The 18,533-nt window shown below is 41.8% G+C and overlaps 1 protein-coding gene across 5 annotated transcripts; it reads right to left on the bottom strand.

Annotated features, from left to right (window-relative positions):
- Positions 1 to 909: 909 nt before the first annotated feature.
- CBX1 (chromobox 1) lies at positions 910 to 13,491 on the bottom strand. 5 transcript variants are annotated; one of them, XM_044444492.1, is made up of 6 exons: positions 12,389 to 12,604; positions 9,740 to 9,828; positions 6,925 to 7,095; positions 5,215 to 5,392; positions 3,598 to 3,692; positions 910 to 2,299 (listed from the first exon to the last, which is right to left on the bottom strand). In XM_044444492.1, the coding sequence occupies exons 3-6, from the start codon at positions 7,062 to 7,064 to the stop codon at positions 2,155 to 2,157; spliced, it is 558 nt and encodes a 185-aa protein (XP_044300427.1). In that variant the 5' UTR covers positions 7,065 to 7,095; positions 9,740 to 9,828; positions 12,389 to 12,604; the 3' UTR covers positions 910 to 2,154. The 5 variants fall into 5 exon arrangements, with proteins under 5 accessions (XP_044300427.1, XP_044300426.1, XP_044300425.1 ...); XM_044444491.1 differs by having other exon boundaries at positions 9,735 to 9,828; XM_044444490.1 differs by lacking the exons at positions 9,740 to 9,828; positions 12,389 to 12,604 and adding an exon at positions 13,292 to 13,491.
- Positions 13,492 to 18,533: the final 5,042 nt, after the last annotated feature.

Below are 18,533 nucleotides of genomic sequence, written 5' to 3' on the forward strand. Positions count from 1 at the left end.
AGGAAGCACCAATGAAAGAGAAGAGTAAAAAGACAGATTTCTCTGCCAAAAAAAGGATAGTTGGTTTAAATATAGCTGACAGGTAGCCCCAAAGGAAGTTTTCAAAATGTGTTGAACAATAATAAAAGGTTTTTTCATAGGCACCTGAGATTCCTGCTTTGCTCTCGCATAGGTGGCTCTTTTGTATATGTGCCTTCAACTCATTTTGTCAAGCTACATTTACAGCCAAAGTGCCCTCTCCTAACCACAATATGGGAGCACTACACCCCATTTTTCACTTGACTTGAGACTTAAGTCTCAGCTATGCTGGTATACAATCATAATAAAATCCTAACTTACCTCATTTGTTTCCTTATGGGTAGCGGTTACTACCTCCTCTGTGGAGACCAAAACATTTGGAATCAGAAAACCCATCTTCAGCAAATAGCTGTCTGACTTTAATCTAGTTGTTACATGCCAGTGAGGGATACATCATGTTGGACAGTAAGACATATTTTGGGTGTAGAATAGCCAAACGATCTAGATAATTTTGCCTACCCATTGAGGTAAACCAATATATATGCAACATGGTCCTTGTTGTGGCATCAAGATTCTAAAACTCCCAAGCAGTCTTTAGAGATATTGAAGATAATCTCATTTTTAGCAGTTTCACAGCAGATGGCATCATACTTTGTTTTTATTGCTGCTCATCCTATCTGGTTTCAATTTGACGTAGTTAAAGAACAAAAATGCTAGAATATTGGTTAGATAGTTCATGCTTCTTAAGAGTTGACACAGCAAAGCAAGTGCTGCTCCTCTATTGTGTAAGGCTACTAACTCAGTATTTCTCTAATAATGGCTACAGCAGTTCACATTGTAAAACAGTTGCAAGAAAGGCTGACCAGGAAGAGGAAAAAGGGAGATCAGGACTATAAATCTAAAGTTTTATTGAGACAAAAAGACAGTTCAGTATGAAGTTAAAATCCAAACACTTAAGTTTTAGACAACATTTTCACAGAAACCTAAAACACATGCTTTATTTTAAAAAAGGTTTGTACAATACATGTCTACGTACATACCACCCCATGAAGGAGGAGGAGTTGGTGGCTGGCTAGGGCTTGAACAAATTCAGAGGTAAAATTATGTCCTTTGTGAAAACAAAGAAGTCTACTAGATTAAAAATGAAAGCAATAGAGGACTAAGGCAAGGAAAGCAATTGCTACTGCCGAAGTCGGAACAAAAGATAGGTGTCTATAGAATGTTCTGAAATCTACATTGTGCTGTATGGGTAGATTTCATCCCTGCTTTCCTTCCCATCCCCAAACATCTTAAGTCCATGTAAATAAAGTAAAAAAACTAAGCAGGACTCCAGAGCTTGCTGGATGATCAGAATAAAAAGGATGCTGTTGTAAGAAAACGTGTACTTTTGGGACCAGGTGTTGTCACCTGCATAAGATCAAAATAGCTGTGGACATTATCTCTTCTCTAGTATTAAAAGCATGACAATTCCAGTAGCTGGCTGCTTTCATGGTCACAGTCTCATACTGTAACTTAACACTTACGGACGCATACACTGCAGCCTCTCTGCTAAGCATAGTGGATTTCACTTGCAGGAAGAGGCATATATGTAAGAACTGTGATTCTGGATACAGAACACTGTGAACCACTCCCCATACCAAATCAATCAGAATGCACCCTCCCTTCCCACCCCAACAATACACCAATTATAGCAAAAAGGAAGAAAGAAAAACTACACACATGCTAAGCTGTAAAAATGCAGTTAACACTATTGAGGGGGGAAGCTGCAAATCACAGAGATGGTCTTCGAAGAAAACGCAGCCTCCACCTTCTGTCCCTTTTGGCAGCTTGTCCAATCCCCAGACTTCATCCTGCATGGAGTTATTTTGTCTTCAACCCCCAAGCAAGGACAGCTGGGAAACACTCACCTGTTCTCTCCTGCTTCCCCATGTATATATGAGGAAGGAAGGAAGGAAGGGGCAGAGTGCTGCTACACCAAGCTGTCGAGGGCACAGAAAGTGTCCTGCTTCTACAGAGGGCATCTTTCCCTGCCACCTCAGCCAAGCGCCTCTTTGCTTCCTCTCATGTTCAAACCCACAGTCTTATGTTTTAATACAAAAGTCGGCCAGAGGAGGATGGGGACATAAGGTGGGCAGGTTAATTCTTGTCATCCTTCTTGTCATCGTCCTCAGAGGGATAGGAGTGCCATGTCAGCCTTTCCTCGTAGAATGAGATGACCACCTGTGGGCACTTGATATTAGCTTCCTTGGCAGGGACCAGGTCAGCTTCATCAGAGTTTTTCCTGCAGAGTCATGTAGAAAAAGCAAAGTTGGATTTACTCTGGAGGGAAGGTACGAAGATCTATTTCTAATGTTACAAACTTTTTACCAAATATAGACAGCTGAGAATGGTATCATGTCATCAGGAGCTTCTTCAAGAGTCTTTTCTAAATAGTTCTATTAACTTTCATTTTCATCTTGTCAGCACAGCAATTCTGGTGATACAGAAGCAGCCTAAATGTACAACTTGTTTCATCAGTTCAAGTACAGCTGAACATCCAGCAGTAGCTTGGCTTGCATGACACCATAGATAGCTCTGAAGCTCTGCTATTTTCCAAGACAATGATCACTGCCCTTTTCAGAAGTAGTATCTTCCTCTGCTTTCTCAGTGCAGGGGAATATGGGCAATGACAGAGTCTCTTTTCAGCACAGGGCAAAACTGAGAAGTAAGGTAATCCTCACTAAAGTGAAAATTACAAAACTGAAAATTATACTCCTGAAATTAATACAGGGTTCAACTACCATTGTTTGACCACATCAGGTATGGGCTTAACTTGATCCCTGCAATTACACACAACATATACAACTCTTGTCAGGTGCGTTCATGTATCTCCCAAAGCAAGCAGTCAAAAAAGATCAAGCTGCAAGAAGATGGGAAGCCTGAGGTAGCTCAACACACAATGATCAAAGAATTACTACCCAGAAATCCTGAACATGTGTGAGGAGAGGCCTCTGAAGTATATAACACCAAGCAGGGCTTACAACCAGACATTCAGGCATATTGTCAAATTCATATACCCTTTCCTTAAAAGGATGGAAAGTTTATGGTAATAGGCAGCAGTGATATGGGCTGACTGGAAAATGTGATTTGGAAAATTTCCCATGCAAGTAGATTAATTTGTATGGGATTATTTACATTGGACAGTGTTCAATCATCTGAAGGTTGGAGTAGTCCCACAGCCTGGACAGTTCTCTCTGTTGAGTTATGATCATAGATGTAGAAGTTCACACAACTGAGTACTCTCTCTCCAAGTTTTATGTAAAATAGTCAAAATGCTCAAGACAGCTAGATCAAAATGAAGGAAGTTGTCAAACCTACTAGATGGCAAACAAAAAGCAACTCACAGTCAAGTGAATTTGTTTCCTCCTCTATCAGCTTTTATGTTAGAAGATAAGGGTACTGCCTGTGGGCTCAAGCTATGTGATCTCATTATGGACACCTATACCATTAAAGCACCAGCATTCTCAAAATGTGTACAGCAGCGGTCTAACATTTCTTACTTCTGGATGTACAAGGAAAAACTGCAAAAATTCAACTTACCATTTCATCAGGAACATGAGCTCCCCGCTGGAATCTGTGGCACCAATAATCCTCTCTGGCTCAAACCCTCTTGCAAAGCCTCGAGGCTTCTCAGCCTGAAGAAAGAAAGTGCATTACCTTCAAAAGTGGAATAAAACCTAGGAAGCTGCCAGCCCCTACTCATTACATTTTCAGACCACTGGAAAGAGCTCAGGACATTAATCCCCTATCAGAATCTCCTCTGCCAAATGTGATCTTACCAGACAGCACCTTGCTTCACCTGGTGCCTTGCTATGTTCTGGAATATGAACCCCCATCGGCCCAGCCAACATGACCAACACTCAGCAGTGATGGAAGCCGCTGAGTGTTGGTCTGACTGCACGACACCTGGCTAGACGGCAACTCCATTTCTATTTAATGCAAAAATGTTTAAAAACCAGGATTGTAAGCCTGTGGGGTAGGAGGGGGAGAGAGAATGCTCACAAGAGGGGAGAAACAGGTGCCGGAGCTCTAGCTTAACTGGAATTTATTGGCTGTGAACTAGACAAAGGCTATCCTTCCTTTTATTATATACAAGTCTTCTAGAGCTATGCTGTGAGATGCTTTGGCTCAATTAAGCTATGCTTGCAGGGGAGGCGATGGGACAAATGGGTGGATAGGACAGGAAAGGCTAAAAATGGGAAGGGGAAAGAAAAGATGGGGAAAAGGTATGAAAACAAAACTACATGGAGAAAGTACAGAGGAGAAGAGAACATGGGAAATGGTGTGGAAAAGGAAAATGCCAAGAGTAGGAAAAGGATGGGGGTGCTGAGAGAAGAATGAACAAACTATGACATCAGTAAAGGAAAATCAGAAAAGGAAAATTATCAAAGAGAAGAAAGACCTTTTTATGTATGCCAAATATTGTGGAATGTCTGGCTATTTTTTCTTTACCACCCAGATCAAACTACTGCAGGACCAAAAGGAGTCTGGCAAAGTGTACAAACAAGCAGCCCATAAAAGAAAAACATCTACATCCAAAAGAATGTACGTCAAGGCTCTACAAAGGGTAATACACATGAAAGCAAGAGAAACCCACTTTGGTAACCCAGTCACAAAGCCCACCCAATCTTTTTAGGCACCAAAGTTGCACATAGGGGAGTATGACTAGTACCACCAGCTTTTGCTTGCAGCTTCTTATTATATCCCCTGTATAGATCCACACTGCGAGGTGCATGCACAAACCTGGTAAAACCTCGTCCTCTTTGGGATATGTAATTGGGTTCTAGTAGGAAACTAGCTCAAGAGGCACCAAAGGCAGATGCTGAACATGCCAGCTGTAACCTTGAAGGCCACTACTCAGCCACTGGACTACACACCACTCAAACTGCATCCAGCTCGGCTAACCACAGGTTTTAGATTTTATACTGATCATATTTATGTATTTTCTGTTTTTAACATTTGCTTTATGACCCACACAGACTGCTTTGCTTACTGGCAGAACAGAAATGCAGTAAACATCAAAATAAAGCAGTCAAATTTTTTGTCACAAGCTACAACTTGTCCCTGTAAGTTTAAAAATTTCTATCATTTTTTAATTCCTTAGATGCAAGTCATTAGCAGCACTCAGCAGGCCGTAAATCAGGAGAATCTGCTTACCTCCTCTCTCTTTTTCTTTGGCCTGCTTTCCTCTCCCCTGTCCTCAGAATCTGATTCAGCTTTGCGCTTGCTTCCCTCTGACTTGTCACTCTCATGTGCAGTTTTCTGGGACTGCAGGAATTCCGCAATGAGGTCAGGGCAGTCAAGGTTCTCCTCTGGCTCCCATGTGTTATCTTCACTGCAACAATACAACTCTTATTAGCAGGATAATTAGCAAAGTACCAGATGTTATAACTGAATTTTCTTATGTGTTCATCAAGTAGGAACATAAGAATTTATGTGTTGTCATAAAAAGATGCTTTGACTGTGTTTGCATGTAACAACGATCTATGTATTTGTTGTGTCTACACAAGAGTGGGTGAGGTGCCTTACAACCCCTTGCTGCTTCTACTTTTGTTTCTGGTTTACAAACCAAAGCAGAACACCCCATTTTTGGTGGTCGCTGAGAAGTCTGAACTTGGCAGGCTATGCTGTTCAGGGAGAAACAAACCAGAGTTTTATCTCAGAGTTTGTTGCTGGGTTAAAATTCAGGGTTGCTTTTCCCTCAGCCGAGAGTGTCATGTTCAGATGCTGCAGCAAACAATTGGGGTGTTTGTGGGCTGGTTTGTAAACAGGAAACAAAGCAGAAGTGTTAATTAGTTGCCTGGCAGCACACTCTTTTGTGCCCACATGGTCCAGAGAACCCATGGATTATCCTTATAAGCAAAATGGAGCCTTTTCTAATTATGGGACCTTGAAATATTGGCACTCAAAAGAAAAATCTTCTAGAAATGGGAACATACTAAGTCTTCCATTGATTTCTGCTGCAACTCCAATACAACTGCTTGGATTTGAGGATACATTTCTAAAAGTGCAGAAGTAGACTGTCCCTGTGTCTCACCAAAGTTACAAAACTTCAGAACATGCCTTGAAGCTGATGAAATGCAACAGGATATAGATAGAAAAGGGGGTGATGGTGGCAGAGGGAAACTACCAGAGTTTCCAGTTGTCTATATTATTTTCAAAGGTCTTGGTCACATGTGATGGAGCTAAATATACTTGGAGAAAGAAAGATATTATCTGGGATAATATCTGAGCGAAAAAAAGAAAAAGTGAGACAGCATATATAGAGTCCTTCTGTAGCAACTGCTACTTATGCCTTTATAAGGACAGTGTACTTACCTGCAGGTATAGTCCAAAGCATTTCTTAGGACAAACAAGGTATTTCTTTGCTCAACAGTGGCCATATTACTAGTGCTACACTGAAAATATACTGAAGCACCCAAACTAGTGGTATCACTTATTTCCTCTGTAAAAGCAGCTCTCTTCTTCCTTTTGGGAAAAGGAACCTATGCTTGCTGAACAACTTTTATATCCTGCAAGAACACACTGAATACTGCCCCTAGAGTCTCTAATGTCCCCTCCCGATAAAGAGACCCAAGAGCTAACACTTAGGCTATGGGGTCAAATAAAAACGGGAGAGGAACTGAGTTTAGCTTTAAGTCTGAGATTACCAGCAGCCTAGGTGCATTATTTGGGGTAAGTAAGTCGGAGCTGTGGTTAATAAGTACTTCTGGTTGACAAGACAGACAAGGTTTGGTTCAAGGGAAGAGAGCTAGATTTTCAACACTGGTGTACCAGAAGTAATTTGACACAGGTTTATGGGGGCAAACAAGCTACTATATTTATGGACTAGTTTCTATGGCCAAAACTAAAGGAAGTCAGTCTTACTCTGAGAAGCCTTTCCACTTGAGCAGGTACTCCACTTTGCCTTTCACTACCCGTCTGTCAAGGACCTTCTCCACCACATATTCTTCTTCCTCTTCTTCAAGGACCTCTTCCACTTTCTTCTTGTTTTGCTTTTTTCCCATTGTGCTCGCCAGTTTTGCGGCTTAAAGGAGGCTATTAAGAGATGGAGAAAACCAGTTTTATAGCATACAAAGGGAAAAAAAATAGAAGAAATACTTCATCATACTCAACTGCAGTCACAACAGTGGATATTCATGGGCTTGAGCTAAGCTCATGCCTTGCTGGATAGTACCCATCTAAATATAATGAAAGCAACATAAATAGCAAATACTAAAACTTAATGCTAGTATAGACTCTAAAAGAAATGACCACACCAGTCACAACTGTGCACACTTAATCAACATTATCTGACTGCCAGAGTCAGGTTTCTCTGAAACCAAATGTGAATATTTTGCATGCAAAAGCAACATAAGGCAATGCTGCTCAGCATACACACACTGTGACTATGCAACTAAGTTTTCTTAAGTTACACAGAAAAGACTCTGCAGGAGTACGTTGTTTCAACTCATAGTTCTAAAGTTTTTAAGGCCAGCCTTGATGGAAAGTAGGAAAGGTTTCCTTCTGTATCTCCCTCCATCACTTTGAACAACTACAGGACCTATGTATTTTACCTCACAGCAAGCACGGCAGTGTTTGGGAAAGGCAACATCTATGAATGGTGGAGGCAGCACAAGGGCACCCAGCAAGCATGGAAGATTAAACAGCTTGCTGCTTCTGGAAATGAAAAGTTACAATCTACTGGCAAAACGAAAACTGTGCTGGCCTCCTGCAGGCAAAGCATCTCTCAGCAGGAGGATGCACTTGTCTCAGTTGGGGTCTGATAAAACAGACAAAAGGGGCCGTCAAGCACAGTCAGGGTTTAGGGGAAGCAGGTCTCGTTTGCAGTGAAGGATGGCTGGCTAGGGAGGGAGACCTATGAACAGCAACTGAATGGGGAGGAAGGGGGAAGAAATCTAAAGAGCATGTGTTCACCTAAATTAAACTGTTTGGGTTTGCCTCCCAAATGCTGGGAACTGTAGATCTGAGAGCTTTCAACACACCCACAGCAATGAACTTGGATCCAGATTACAAGTCATACTGCAGATGCAATTTAAACCAAGAAAGGTGTAACTTGTGCAATTAACCTCATCTGGATCTAAGGAACTGTTTCCAAAATTCCTTAAGGAAAAGCCCATGTTAACACTGGTTTGAAATCAATTTGCATCCGCAGTATAATTTATCTCTTGAATTTTTAGCAAAAGTACATGCAGTTTTGCAAAGCTTGGTAACACGGACTCCACCCCCCCCAAGGTGCCAGTATCGGAAAATTTAGCGCACACACACACACACACACACCACATACTGGGAATGCTGGATACAGGGACTGTGTCACTGTAATCCTAACTTGCTGTGGTACAGAAGGGTAGACCCCTCTCTATGCCAGCTGGTAGAGGAGGCTGGAATGGTGGGGAGGCGAAAAGGAACATGATTTACATGAGGAAGATGCACAGAATGTCTCCTTGTGTGTGCCTTTCTTCCATCAGTGGCTGGAAAATTGGATCAATTTGATGGTGGTGGTGGGGAAAAGATGTTGGTACTCATGCAGAATGCATGGAGGACTGCATGTGGGCTACTGATTGCCAGTATGTGCTTTAAAGTGAAAAGGCAAGGAGAGTTGAATGGAATAGATGGCTAGCATCTGGGGATACATAAACATGCCATTGCTTACTAAAAGCATTTTGCAAATGAAATATAATACTTTATCAAGGTGTGAAAATATGTTGGCCAAAGAATATTTTCTTTCAAACACATTTTATTCAATTAAAATAGAACAATATTCCAGTCTTAGATTTTCACATCAAAATAATAAAGAAATTGAAATGAAGTCAATTTTGCAGGGGCTCAGCTGACCTTTGTGCAATTCTATCCTCAGTCTTCTCATCACTAGCCATCTTTGACTCTGTGGTGCTGACTACTTTCCAGAGATTCCAGAGCACCTCTTAGGCCAAACCCACTGCTACTTCTGTGTTAATACAACCCTAAGAGGTCTTCTCAGCTATGTGTTGTCCCCACTTGCAATAATATCTTCTACACTCCGTTGCTATCAAAGTGTGACAGGAGGCCCATTCTTTCCCATAGGCCTCTCTTTCCTATACCTTTTCCCCATCATCCACTAATAGCTCAATCTATCTGCTTCATTAACCCCATCCATACCTTCCAGTATTTCTCCATTAAATACACCTTCACAGCACTGCAGCCATAGAGCTCCTAAATGCATCCCTGCTATGTAGTCAATACTTATTACTGGGTTAAGTGTATTAGAAACCACAGTTCTCCATTTAGACCCTTACAAAATATAAGTGATGCATACTAATTGGCTGTTGTGCCAATAAAAATATACTGATTTAGGACTAGAGATTTTATGCAACATTTAACTTATTTTATACTATAGAAAAATCATATACAATAGCTTGTTTAATTCTAGAAAATGTAATGCCCATGATGTCATAGTGCACTGAATTAAATTCTTATTAACATACAATACTAAAATTGTGTTATGATTAAACAATGCTTATCCTATAAATGCCCTGCACAATTTTCAGGGTAGGCCAATTTCTACACAAGGAATTGAAGTAATGTCTGTATTTTTTGCTGGATTTGTAGAGTCAAATATATTTATAATTACATTAATGATTCTGAGCCAGTTAAAAGAAATTAGGTAGTTACAAGGTGTAAAACTGAGTAATAAATACCTGACCTCCATGATAGCTTGCTAGTCCCTAGTCCACAGTATCAAGCTGTAAAGTACGTGATAACGATTGACAACGGTATTTTGCTCAGTTGGACCTTCATAAGAAAATAATCTTTCATAAGAGGGTGATCAGTTTTTAGACGTTATAGTCACATTAAGCTCAAATATAATTTTAAACCTGGTTATTTTAAAGAAAAAATAGAAAAATAATCCATTTTTATCCACCCTCAAAACAAGTATGAAGTTGCTTTTCATTACAACAGCCTTCAAGACATTAGATGTAAACATTCAAGTTACAGAACGGTATCTACAGGCTATAGCCAAGGTATTTGTGGAATTCCTAAGCATCTGGCTAGTGAAAGCGATACTTTAATTCACTAAAAATGTCTGCTGTCTTTTTTCCTACATTCTAGGGTTATGATATATTGTGTTTTGTACAGTTATTATATCAGTATTCTAGTATTTTAAGTATGCTTGGAAATATGAATTTGCACTGAATGGCAGAACATACAACTCCAATAGGACATGGACCTTATCTTCTCTGCTTTACTTTCTCCAGTTCCCCCTATCTTGTATCTATGGAGAATTTTTTTCCATCCCTTTTCTTATCTATTGATTCACTTCTAACCAATAACTGTCTGGCTAAGCTCCAAATACAAGAACATGTCTATACAAGAGTCATTCTCTGCTACTTACTATGCATATAACAGTGTCTAACAATAAGCAGTCCATCACAGACTTCTTTTAATACAGGAAATAATGCACTGTGAAAATGCATGGCTATGTTCCCCTCCTCTCTAATCCCACATATGTATTTAGGGATATCATCCCATAATTCCCAACTGCCACCACTGTTCTGTGTTTGCGCCTTCTACTCATATACCTCTGCATTAAAGACAATTATGGAGACTTTCACTTCTTTTCCCTAAAATGTCAACTTTCCTATACTCATCAGCCCATTACTCTATGATCCATGTATACATTGCATTTACTCTCCCCCCATTTCATCTATACAACCCACTATAGATGCGCATGCTCGCCAACCACCACCACCACATCTCAATTACTGGGTCCCAATCCAGCAAGTGCATGGGCAGTTCTCCTTTACTCAGCACAGGTTAGGCCTTATCTGGAGTACTGTGTCCAGCTCCAGGCAGCACAGTTTAAGAAAGAGGCAGACAAGCTGGAAAGGGTTGAGAGGAGGGCAACAAGGATGATCTGGGAACTGGCAACAAAGCCCTGTAAGGAGAGATTGAAAGAACTGGGCATGTTTAAGCCTTGAGAAGAGAAGACTGGGGGGAGATATGGTAGCACTGTTCAAACACTTGAAAGGCTGAAGGACAGGATCTCTTCTCAATCTTCCCAAAATAATGGGCTCAAGTTACTGAAACCCAAATTCGTGGGTAGATATCAGGAAAAAATTCTTGTCTGTGAGAGTGGCATGACAATGGAACCAATTACCTAAGGAGGTCGTGGGCTCTCCCACACTAGAGACATCAGAGATGCAACTGGACACCATCCGAGAGGGATGGCCTAACTTGGGAGTCCTGCACTGAGCAGGGAATACGACCTAATGGCCCTCTGGCCCTTTCCAACGCTACTATTCTATGATTCTAAGTGCAAGCTTGGTGCAAACCACCTTCAACTAGCAATGCCCCAAGAAACACTGACTCTCAGGATGCAGTAATAACCTACCCAGAAATACTTCTTGCCCTATAAGACCACAGCCTCAATCCCAGTCTTCTGGTCAATCTTCCTGACACCTCAACAAATGACTAGCCAGCTCCACAAGCACTAACCAGACAGAGATAAAAGCAGGTCCAAATAGTCATGCCATTTTCATAGTTAAGTTGCAGTGGCCTCCTCTCAACCTAGCATGAAGTATATATTCATGTACGATAACCTCTTATTCTTCCCCCATCTTAAGGGAAAAAACCCACTTGGTAAACACATGGAAATATCTAATTCCCTCCAATGTCCGTATACTTAAAAAAAAAAAACCCTCCTCACTTTTTGCATCCATCTTTAGACATGCACTCCCATCCCCATAGTTGCAACTTCTTCCGTTGCACATTAGATATGCATACTCTGGATCTCATTCACACATATACACATTTTTGGAGATCAGTATTAGATGCCTCTTCTCAATGCTTTGTATGGCACATTTAGATGCACACCCGTTTAAAATTACCACCTCGTAACAGTCCTTTCCACCAAGTAAAACGCCTTTCAGATCCCCCATCAGAAATCAAATGCACTTTCTCTAGAAAGCGCCAACCACAAACAATCTGCAGCTATTGACATAAAGCCTGTATCACACCCCACGGCAGAGCCAGACTATTTCACCCTCTCACTGAGTATCACACCCCCCCAAGTAGTTTACCCCTCTCTCGCAGACACATTTGTGGAGACCTCTGTTATGCCCCCACTTCTTTTTCCTCCCTCCCTCCAGAGGAAGCCCCCTATTATGCATAACCTTTCGTTTAATTTCTCCCGTTCGCTTCCGAACAATCCTTTCCCGCGTATTTTTTACACATTCCTCTTGCCCAGAACATCCCCTCAGCCCACCCCCAATATGGCCGCTCAGCCCTCATAACCCGCGCGCGCGAGATGCCTGTGCGACCCCCCCCCCACTTGCCCCATCTTTCCCTGTACCTTGTTCAGCCCCACTCAAAAAGCACGAGGGGAAACGAAAACAAGCGGACACGCGGGGAATGTGGAGAGGGCGCGAACAGCAGCCCGGACAAGCCGGTCTCGCTTAGGAAAAAAAGAGGGGGGGACTGAGAGGGAGAGCGACGGTTGGACAACGGGCCTCCCCAGTTCGAGCCGCCTCCGCCAAACAAAAGAGCGCTGCAACCCCTCTACCCGCCGAGACACACTGCGCACGCGCTGTCTAACCTCCTACGCCCCTTTTTTCACCTCCCACGCCCGCGGCATTCTGGGAGCGGATGTGGTCGCGCGCGCGCGCGCGCGCTCTCTGTCCGGCGGTCATAGATTTACTAATAGAGAGAAAAAGACTGTCTAGATCCGGGTTTCATCCCTTCCTGGAATGGAGTGAAAGAATTGGTCATTGAAAACCGTAAAGAAATACAGAATTGAGTAGCGGTGTGCTCAGATTTCTTTTCCTAACTCATGTGTTTTTTCCCCCCTTTTCTAGTTTGAAGTATATGTCAGAAGTCAGCTCCACTGAATTTAATGAGGCTTACTCGCGGGAAAGTAATCTAAAACCGCAGCCTTTACAATGTAACGCGGCTGCCTGTGAATCAACGGAGCAAAGGCTGATCGAAGCTGACTTTTGCTGCAACCCTTTTAAAAGGGAGATTAGGCAGGCTGAAATTCCAAATCTGTCAGGTGCACACTTCTAACCTGCAACGTTAACGTTGTAAGCCGACGAAATGTAGTGCCATTTTAAATTTGTTGTTTAAGTGTCAAAGGCATTAAAATGTTTGAACATTAATACAGAAAACCACTCCCGACTTACAGTCTTGTAATACTGCATTGCCTTTATTTTTTTGATATGATTGAAAACGAAAAGTAAAGCCAAATAACACTTCTCACGCGGTATAAGCTGAATCAGAGCATGAATTCTTCTCTCTGCAGCCGCTACATTACGTTTCTGGATGGACACGCTGTGTCCAATCATTGCCGCTTAAAATCCTCAATTTCTCCATTGTTGTCTATGGGTAGCGAACATTTCTACCCAAACAGGGGAAATGTTCTTAAAAACATCCAGACATTCCATCTTCAGACGTTAATTATGTTGGATGCATATTTTCCTATCTCCATGCGTCTGTCTTGCCATGACTTGCAATATAAGTATACCACAACTCCTAATAAAAGCAAAGGAGGGCTCCGACGAATTGCAGGGTCGCGCGCTCTGCTTCCTGGGAATTGTAGTCCCATAGTGGACAATAACTATAACATGGTTTCCCCTTGCCCCACTTTACGAATTTGTTTGAAAGTGGGTCAATGAACTCAATGAACCCAGAATCATATTTTATTTTAAAGCAACCTTGATTTTGAAAACTAATTCTAATAATGTGATAGTCTGAGTTCTCACTTATCCAGGGCAGCTTTGCAAGATCAGTTTTATTCGGAGAACTCAGTACAGAAGTCTTGTTATGTTTTGTACAATTTTTGTTACCAAAGCTAGCTGTGTAACTCAACATCAGCATGAAAAGCAATGGCACCTTCCCTCAATAGCTCCATCCTATGTAAGCCTACTCAGAAATAAGACCCACTGAATTAATGGGTTTTACTCTGCATAAGATTGCAGCCAAACTGTGCAATCCTATACATTCATATAATTATTCCACTTAACCACTCTGTTTGTCCACCCTGATTTTTTCTTTCCTTTGCTTCTAATATATGTGCAATTATCACATATTCCCTTTGAGTGTATGCAGTTTCTTTGAAATTATGTTATTTAATCTCCTTAATAATGTAACTAAGTTCACCAGTATACATAGCCTGAACCCCTGCATATGTAGTGAAAAATTAGTCCTCCTTAACAGAACATGCCTTACTCCCAGGTAACTGTATTTAGGACTGCAGCATCATTTGACTGGCTACTAGTATAAGTTGAATATTTGTGCAAACAAAGACACCTATTTTTCCTCTGATAAGCACTGGAGATGGTGTTAGGGCATATTAAACAAGTTGTTGGCAAAACAAAGCTGAGGCTCACTTATTTTGGCCACGTCATGCAATCAAGCTCATTAGAAAAAGATATAATGCTTGGAATGCTCAGTGGCAAAAGAAAACCAGGTGGTCAAAGAGAGGATGAGAGCCAGAGCACAGTTCAGGTGAAAAAGGTGGCACTGAATCAAAAAGTGTGGTGAGATTTGACCCATAGGATCGTTTATAGTTGGACATGACTGAACGGCTTGTAGGAAATGGTTAAACTGTTGCTTTTGCAGAAAATAACAGGTAATTGTCTTTTTGCAGCTGGATATTTTCAAAGAAAACAAGAAGGTGGAGGGGAGAAAAAGATAATTGGTTTGAAAGGAAGTTTGCTACTTTCTATTTCATCTTCCCAGTAGTTTATGAGACAGGGGGTCACAGGGCAAAACTGAGTAAGGTCAAGATGAACTAGTGAACTTATAGTGAGTAGTGCGCACGCTTAACAGGCTGATGAATAATAACTGACACACCTCTCACAGGTAATGGACGTATTACCATAAACATGGGCTGCATGAGTGGGTAGGCGACTATATCGAGGAGGTGTATGGAGTTGATTGTGACATTCCAATAGGTGAAAGGGGGAGGGACTATGCGGACGGGATAGGGAATATAAGGCATGTTTTTAGTGTTCAGGGTGAGCCCGCTCTGTGGGACACCCGCCATTGCAATCGTGGTAATAAACTTAGTGCTGCTTGAATTTGTGTCATAAATTTATTCTCTTGAGGAACAAAGTACAGGAGTGAGTCGACTCTCACAATCTGAACAACAACATGCTTTAGAATAGACACGTGCTATATACCAAGAGATGCCCTGCCCTGCTCACCCCAGGCCAGTGACTGTACATTCAAGGCACTTCTATTTCACCTAAAATATGCTATACATGTTTCTTCACCCTAAAAAATGCATTATGCAAACAGGAAAAGGTTTAATTCTGAACGGTTGGGATCATAAAGGTCAGGGAATGGTTTTAGCTTTGTATCTTTAAGGTGTTCCCAAGAGCATCTTTTCTTTTCTCCTGCATATGATGTAACAAGCCTGAACCACAAAAAGCCAGGCCTGGGTCTCTAGCTCTTTAAAATGTTTGCTTTGCTTGTACTAAGTGTAGCTGCTTAGAACAGGACACTAGAGCTTTTGTCAGTGTCCCCCTGAACCTGATAGTCTGCATTCATGAAGCTAAGGCGTTTCCCCTCTGATACTAAGATGGGACAAGACCATGCATGCTGCACATCTGCAGCCTTGAACGTCCCTTATCAGGCATTACTTCTGCAGGAAAGAGGCAGTAATGAGCCTATGCTTTGATGCTAGACAGGAATACTCCTTGGTAGCTAAATACACTTCACCATTTCTTAGCACCTGTGTAAACAAATCTTTTAATTTCATAGAATGCTGTACACATGCATCACAACACTGTAAGTTTGTAATCTATAAAAGCTAGTCACTTTCTTGTGCTCTGGTTCAGAGTGTTTTTGAGGGGGATTCTGGTTTTTTTTTTCTTTTCTTTTCTTTCTGAACCCTGCTGCTTGGGATCCACCTTGCAGAAAGTCCCCGCTATGTGGAGTTAAGAGGCTTGTGTCAAATATTATGGAAGTCTTGTTTGGTATTATTGCAATAATAAATACTCTTCTTCTTAGTAAACCTGGAAATAGTGTATCACTCTCTGGAAATCTTAAAAAACAACCCACTGCCCACAGCCAGGGCAACACATACGAACGGTTACCATTCGTTCCTAAGGGGAAGAGAAAAGCACGCCACTTAATGACACTGCTGCAGCGAGGCTGGGCTGGTGCCAAGGGAAGGAGGCATGTTTGGGCACCAGCTAAGGGCCATTCTCCGGCAGGAGTCTATTGACAAGAGCCTCTACAACTTGCTCCCCCTGCCCCACGGTCTGCTTCTTCACGTGTCTCTCAGTCTGGCCCAGCAACAGTGATGCAGAACAGCCGGAGGCTGCCGCTGCCGCCTGCTTGCGCATGGTCTCTCAGCCCCTTAGCCACCCAAGTGGTAGCAACACTGGTGGTGAGAAGGGAGATTCACTCCGGGGGGCCCATGGATGGTGTCTTGCCAGAGGAACCTCAGCAACGTGGGGCTGGCGACCTTCTCTTTCTCCCTTGACACTGGATGCCTCAGTGACAGGGAAGCTACGGAAAGATGCACTGTATCTCTGTGCATGAGGAGCACCCAGCTCTGCTTACTGTATATACAAGCTGTGCTTTATATTACACACCTCATAACGATGGGCCTTTTTGCAATTTTGGAATAAATTCGGTGACATCTCATGCTTTGGTAGAGGGTATTTCCTCTCTTGCTATATATTTAGCAATATAGATTGCCTTAGCACAATCTATAGCTTCAGGACATAACCATCACCTCATATGGTCATCCTGGAATTTTTCCACCTTGGAACCCAGATGTACATTGCAGGGAATTCCGTTGTCTAAATGCTTCTTTACATGAAGTTTATTTATCCATGGAGAGTAAGGGGAATCCTGGTCTTGCTTTCTCTCTCTCATGCAATGTTTTCATGCATGCAGCGCTGTTTTACATGAAGGAGTATTCAAAACAGTGCTTCCCACTCCCCCAAATTTTAGATCAGTCCTGAGCTTACACTTTCACACAGAGGTGAGGAACTTGTTGCTCTATCAGTAGACTACAACTCTTAGCATCCCTGACCATTGGCCTTGCTAGCTGCGGCTAATGGAAACTGGGAATTCAACCGTAACTGGAGACCCGAAGGTTCTCCATTCTCTTCCTTTACAAACTGGTCCAAAATAAAGAAAATACAAAGGATGTCTTCAATGTGAGTATGATTAAAGAGAACAATTTCTGTGTTTATATATTCCAAATTCTGTATGGTTTAACATCTTTATTAGGCCAGCTTCAAAGATCACAAAAACTGCAAGCATTTGAGAGCTCCAGGTCTCTATCATTCCAAAAGCATCTGGTGTAGAGCTCCCACTGTTAAATGGTTGAATTTCCCATTGTTCAAGTTAACACTAAGTGTTGAAATCTCTGTCCTTGGTTGGTAGAAAACAGAAGTATAGAACATTTGAACCTGCAAGCATCTCATCACTTGGCAGAGCCCAATCTGAATGTCTGGACATTTTCTCCTCCATTTCATTTTAAGGTTCTGATATGCAGATATCTTGACTACTCCAGTTTGTCTGCCTGTCTCCCCGCCACCCTGCTCACCAGCTTTTTGTACTATCTGGCCTGAAGAGGCATTCTTGAGATCTTAAAAGCTTGCCCATTGTTTGGTGATCTTGGGCTTGGTCTAATAAAAGTATTGCACAATAAAGATTTTGAAATTTTTCTCATGGCCAATTCTGATTTAGTTATTTTTAATCCAATTTTATTGGGTGTTTCAAAGCAAAGCCTAAAGAACCGTAAAGGGGAAGAGAAGATGACCAAAATCGATTAAAATGTTAGTTTTCTTCCATAAAACTTAACATAAAATTTAGCATCATCTATAACACTACATGCACACGTTCTATAAATACCTCTACATTTTATATGTAGCAAGTATTGCTAAAGATGATTATGCATATGTTTCAACAAAGGCAGCCCACATGTCCATATATTTGCCCATTCCTAAATCATGTCTAGAAACTGCCCGTTGAAAAATCGAATGCTTCATTAAATTCTCCACCCATTGTATTATTGCAGGTGGCCGATTATTTGTCCAATTCCTATTTATAAAAGCACCCAATATCTGCCCCATCCTACGCTCGGACGTAAGTTCTACTGTGTTCAATAACACTTACTCCTAGGTAAGTACAAAGAACAATAGCCCATCTAAGCATGTTTAAGTCTCAAAATACTTGAATGAAACTTACTCGTGGGAGCCCCGATGAATTCAGTAGGACTTGTTTTCAAGTACGCATGCTTAGATTTTAGTACAGAACCAGCAGCGCTTTTGCTTAGGATGAGTTAATCCAGGGCGTGTGCAGAAGCCAATTCATTACTAAGGAATTCGGAATACAATGAAATTTCGACCCTGCAGGTTATTAATTCTTGCTCGGGGTAGAAACTACACTTCCCATCGGCCCACACGTCTTGAGCCTTGCAGTGGAGGCGGAGTCACGTGGCAATTAGCTTTAAAAAGAGCGAGAGCGCGCTTGTC

The sequence above is a fragment of the Varanus komodoensis genome, unplaced genomic scaffold, assembly GCF_004798865.1.
Source record: "Varanus komodoensis strain SLA01 unplaced genomic scaffold, ASM479886v1 scaffold45, whole genome shotgun sequence".
Classification (NCBI taxonomy): domain Eukaryota; kingdom Metazoa; phylum Chordata; class Lepidosauria; order Squamata; family Varanidae; genus Varanus; species Varanus komodoensis.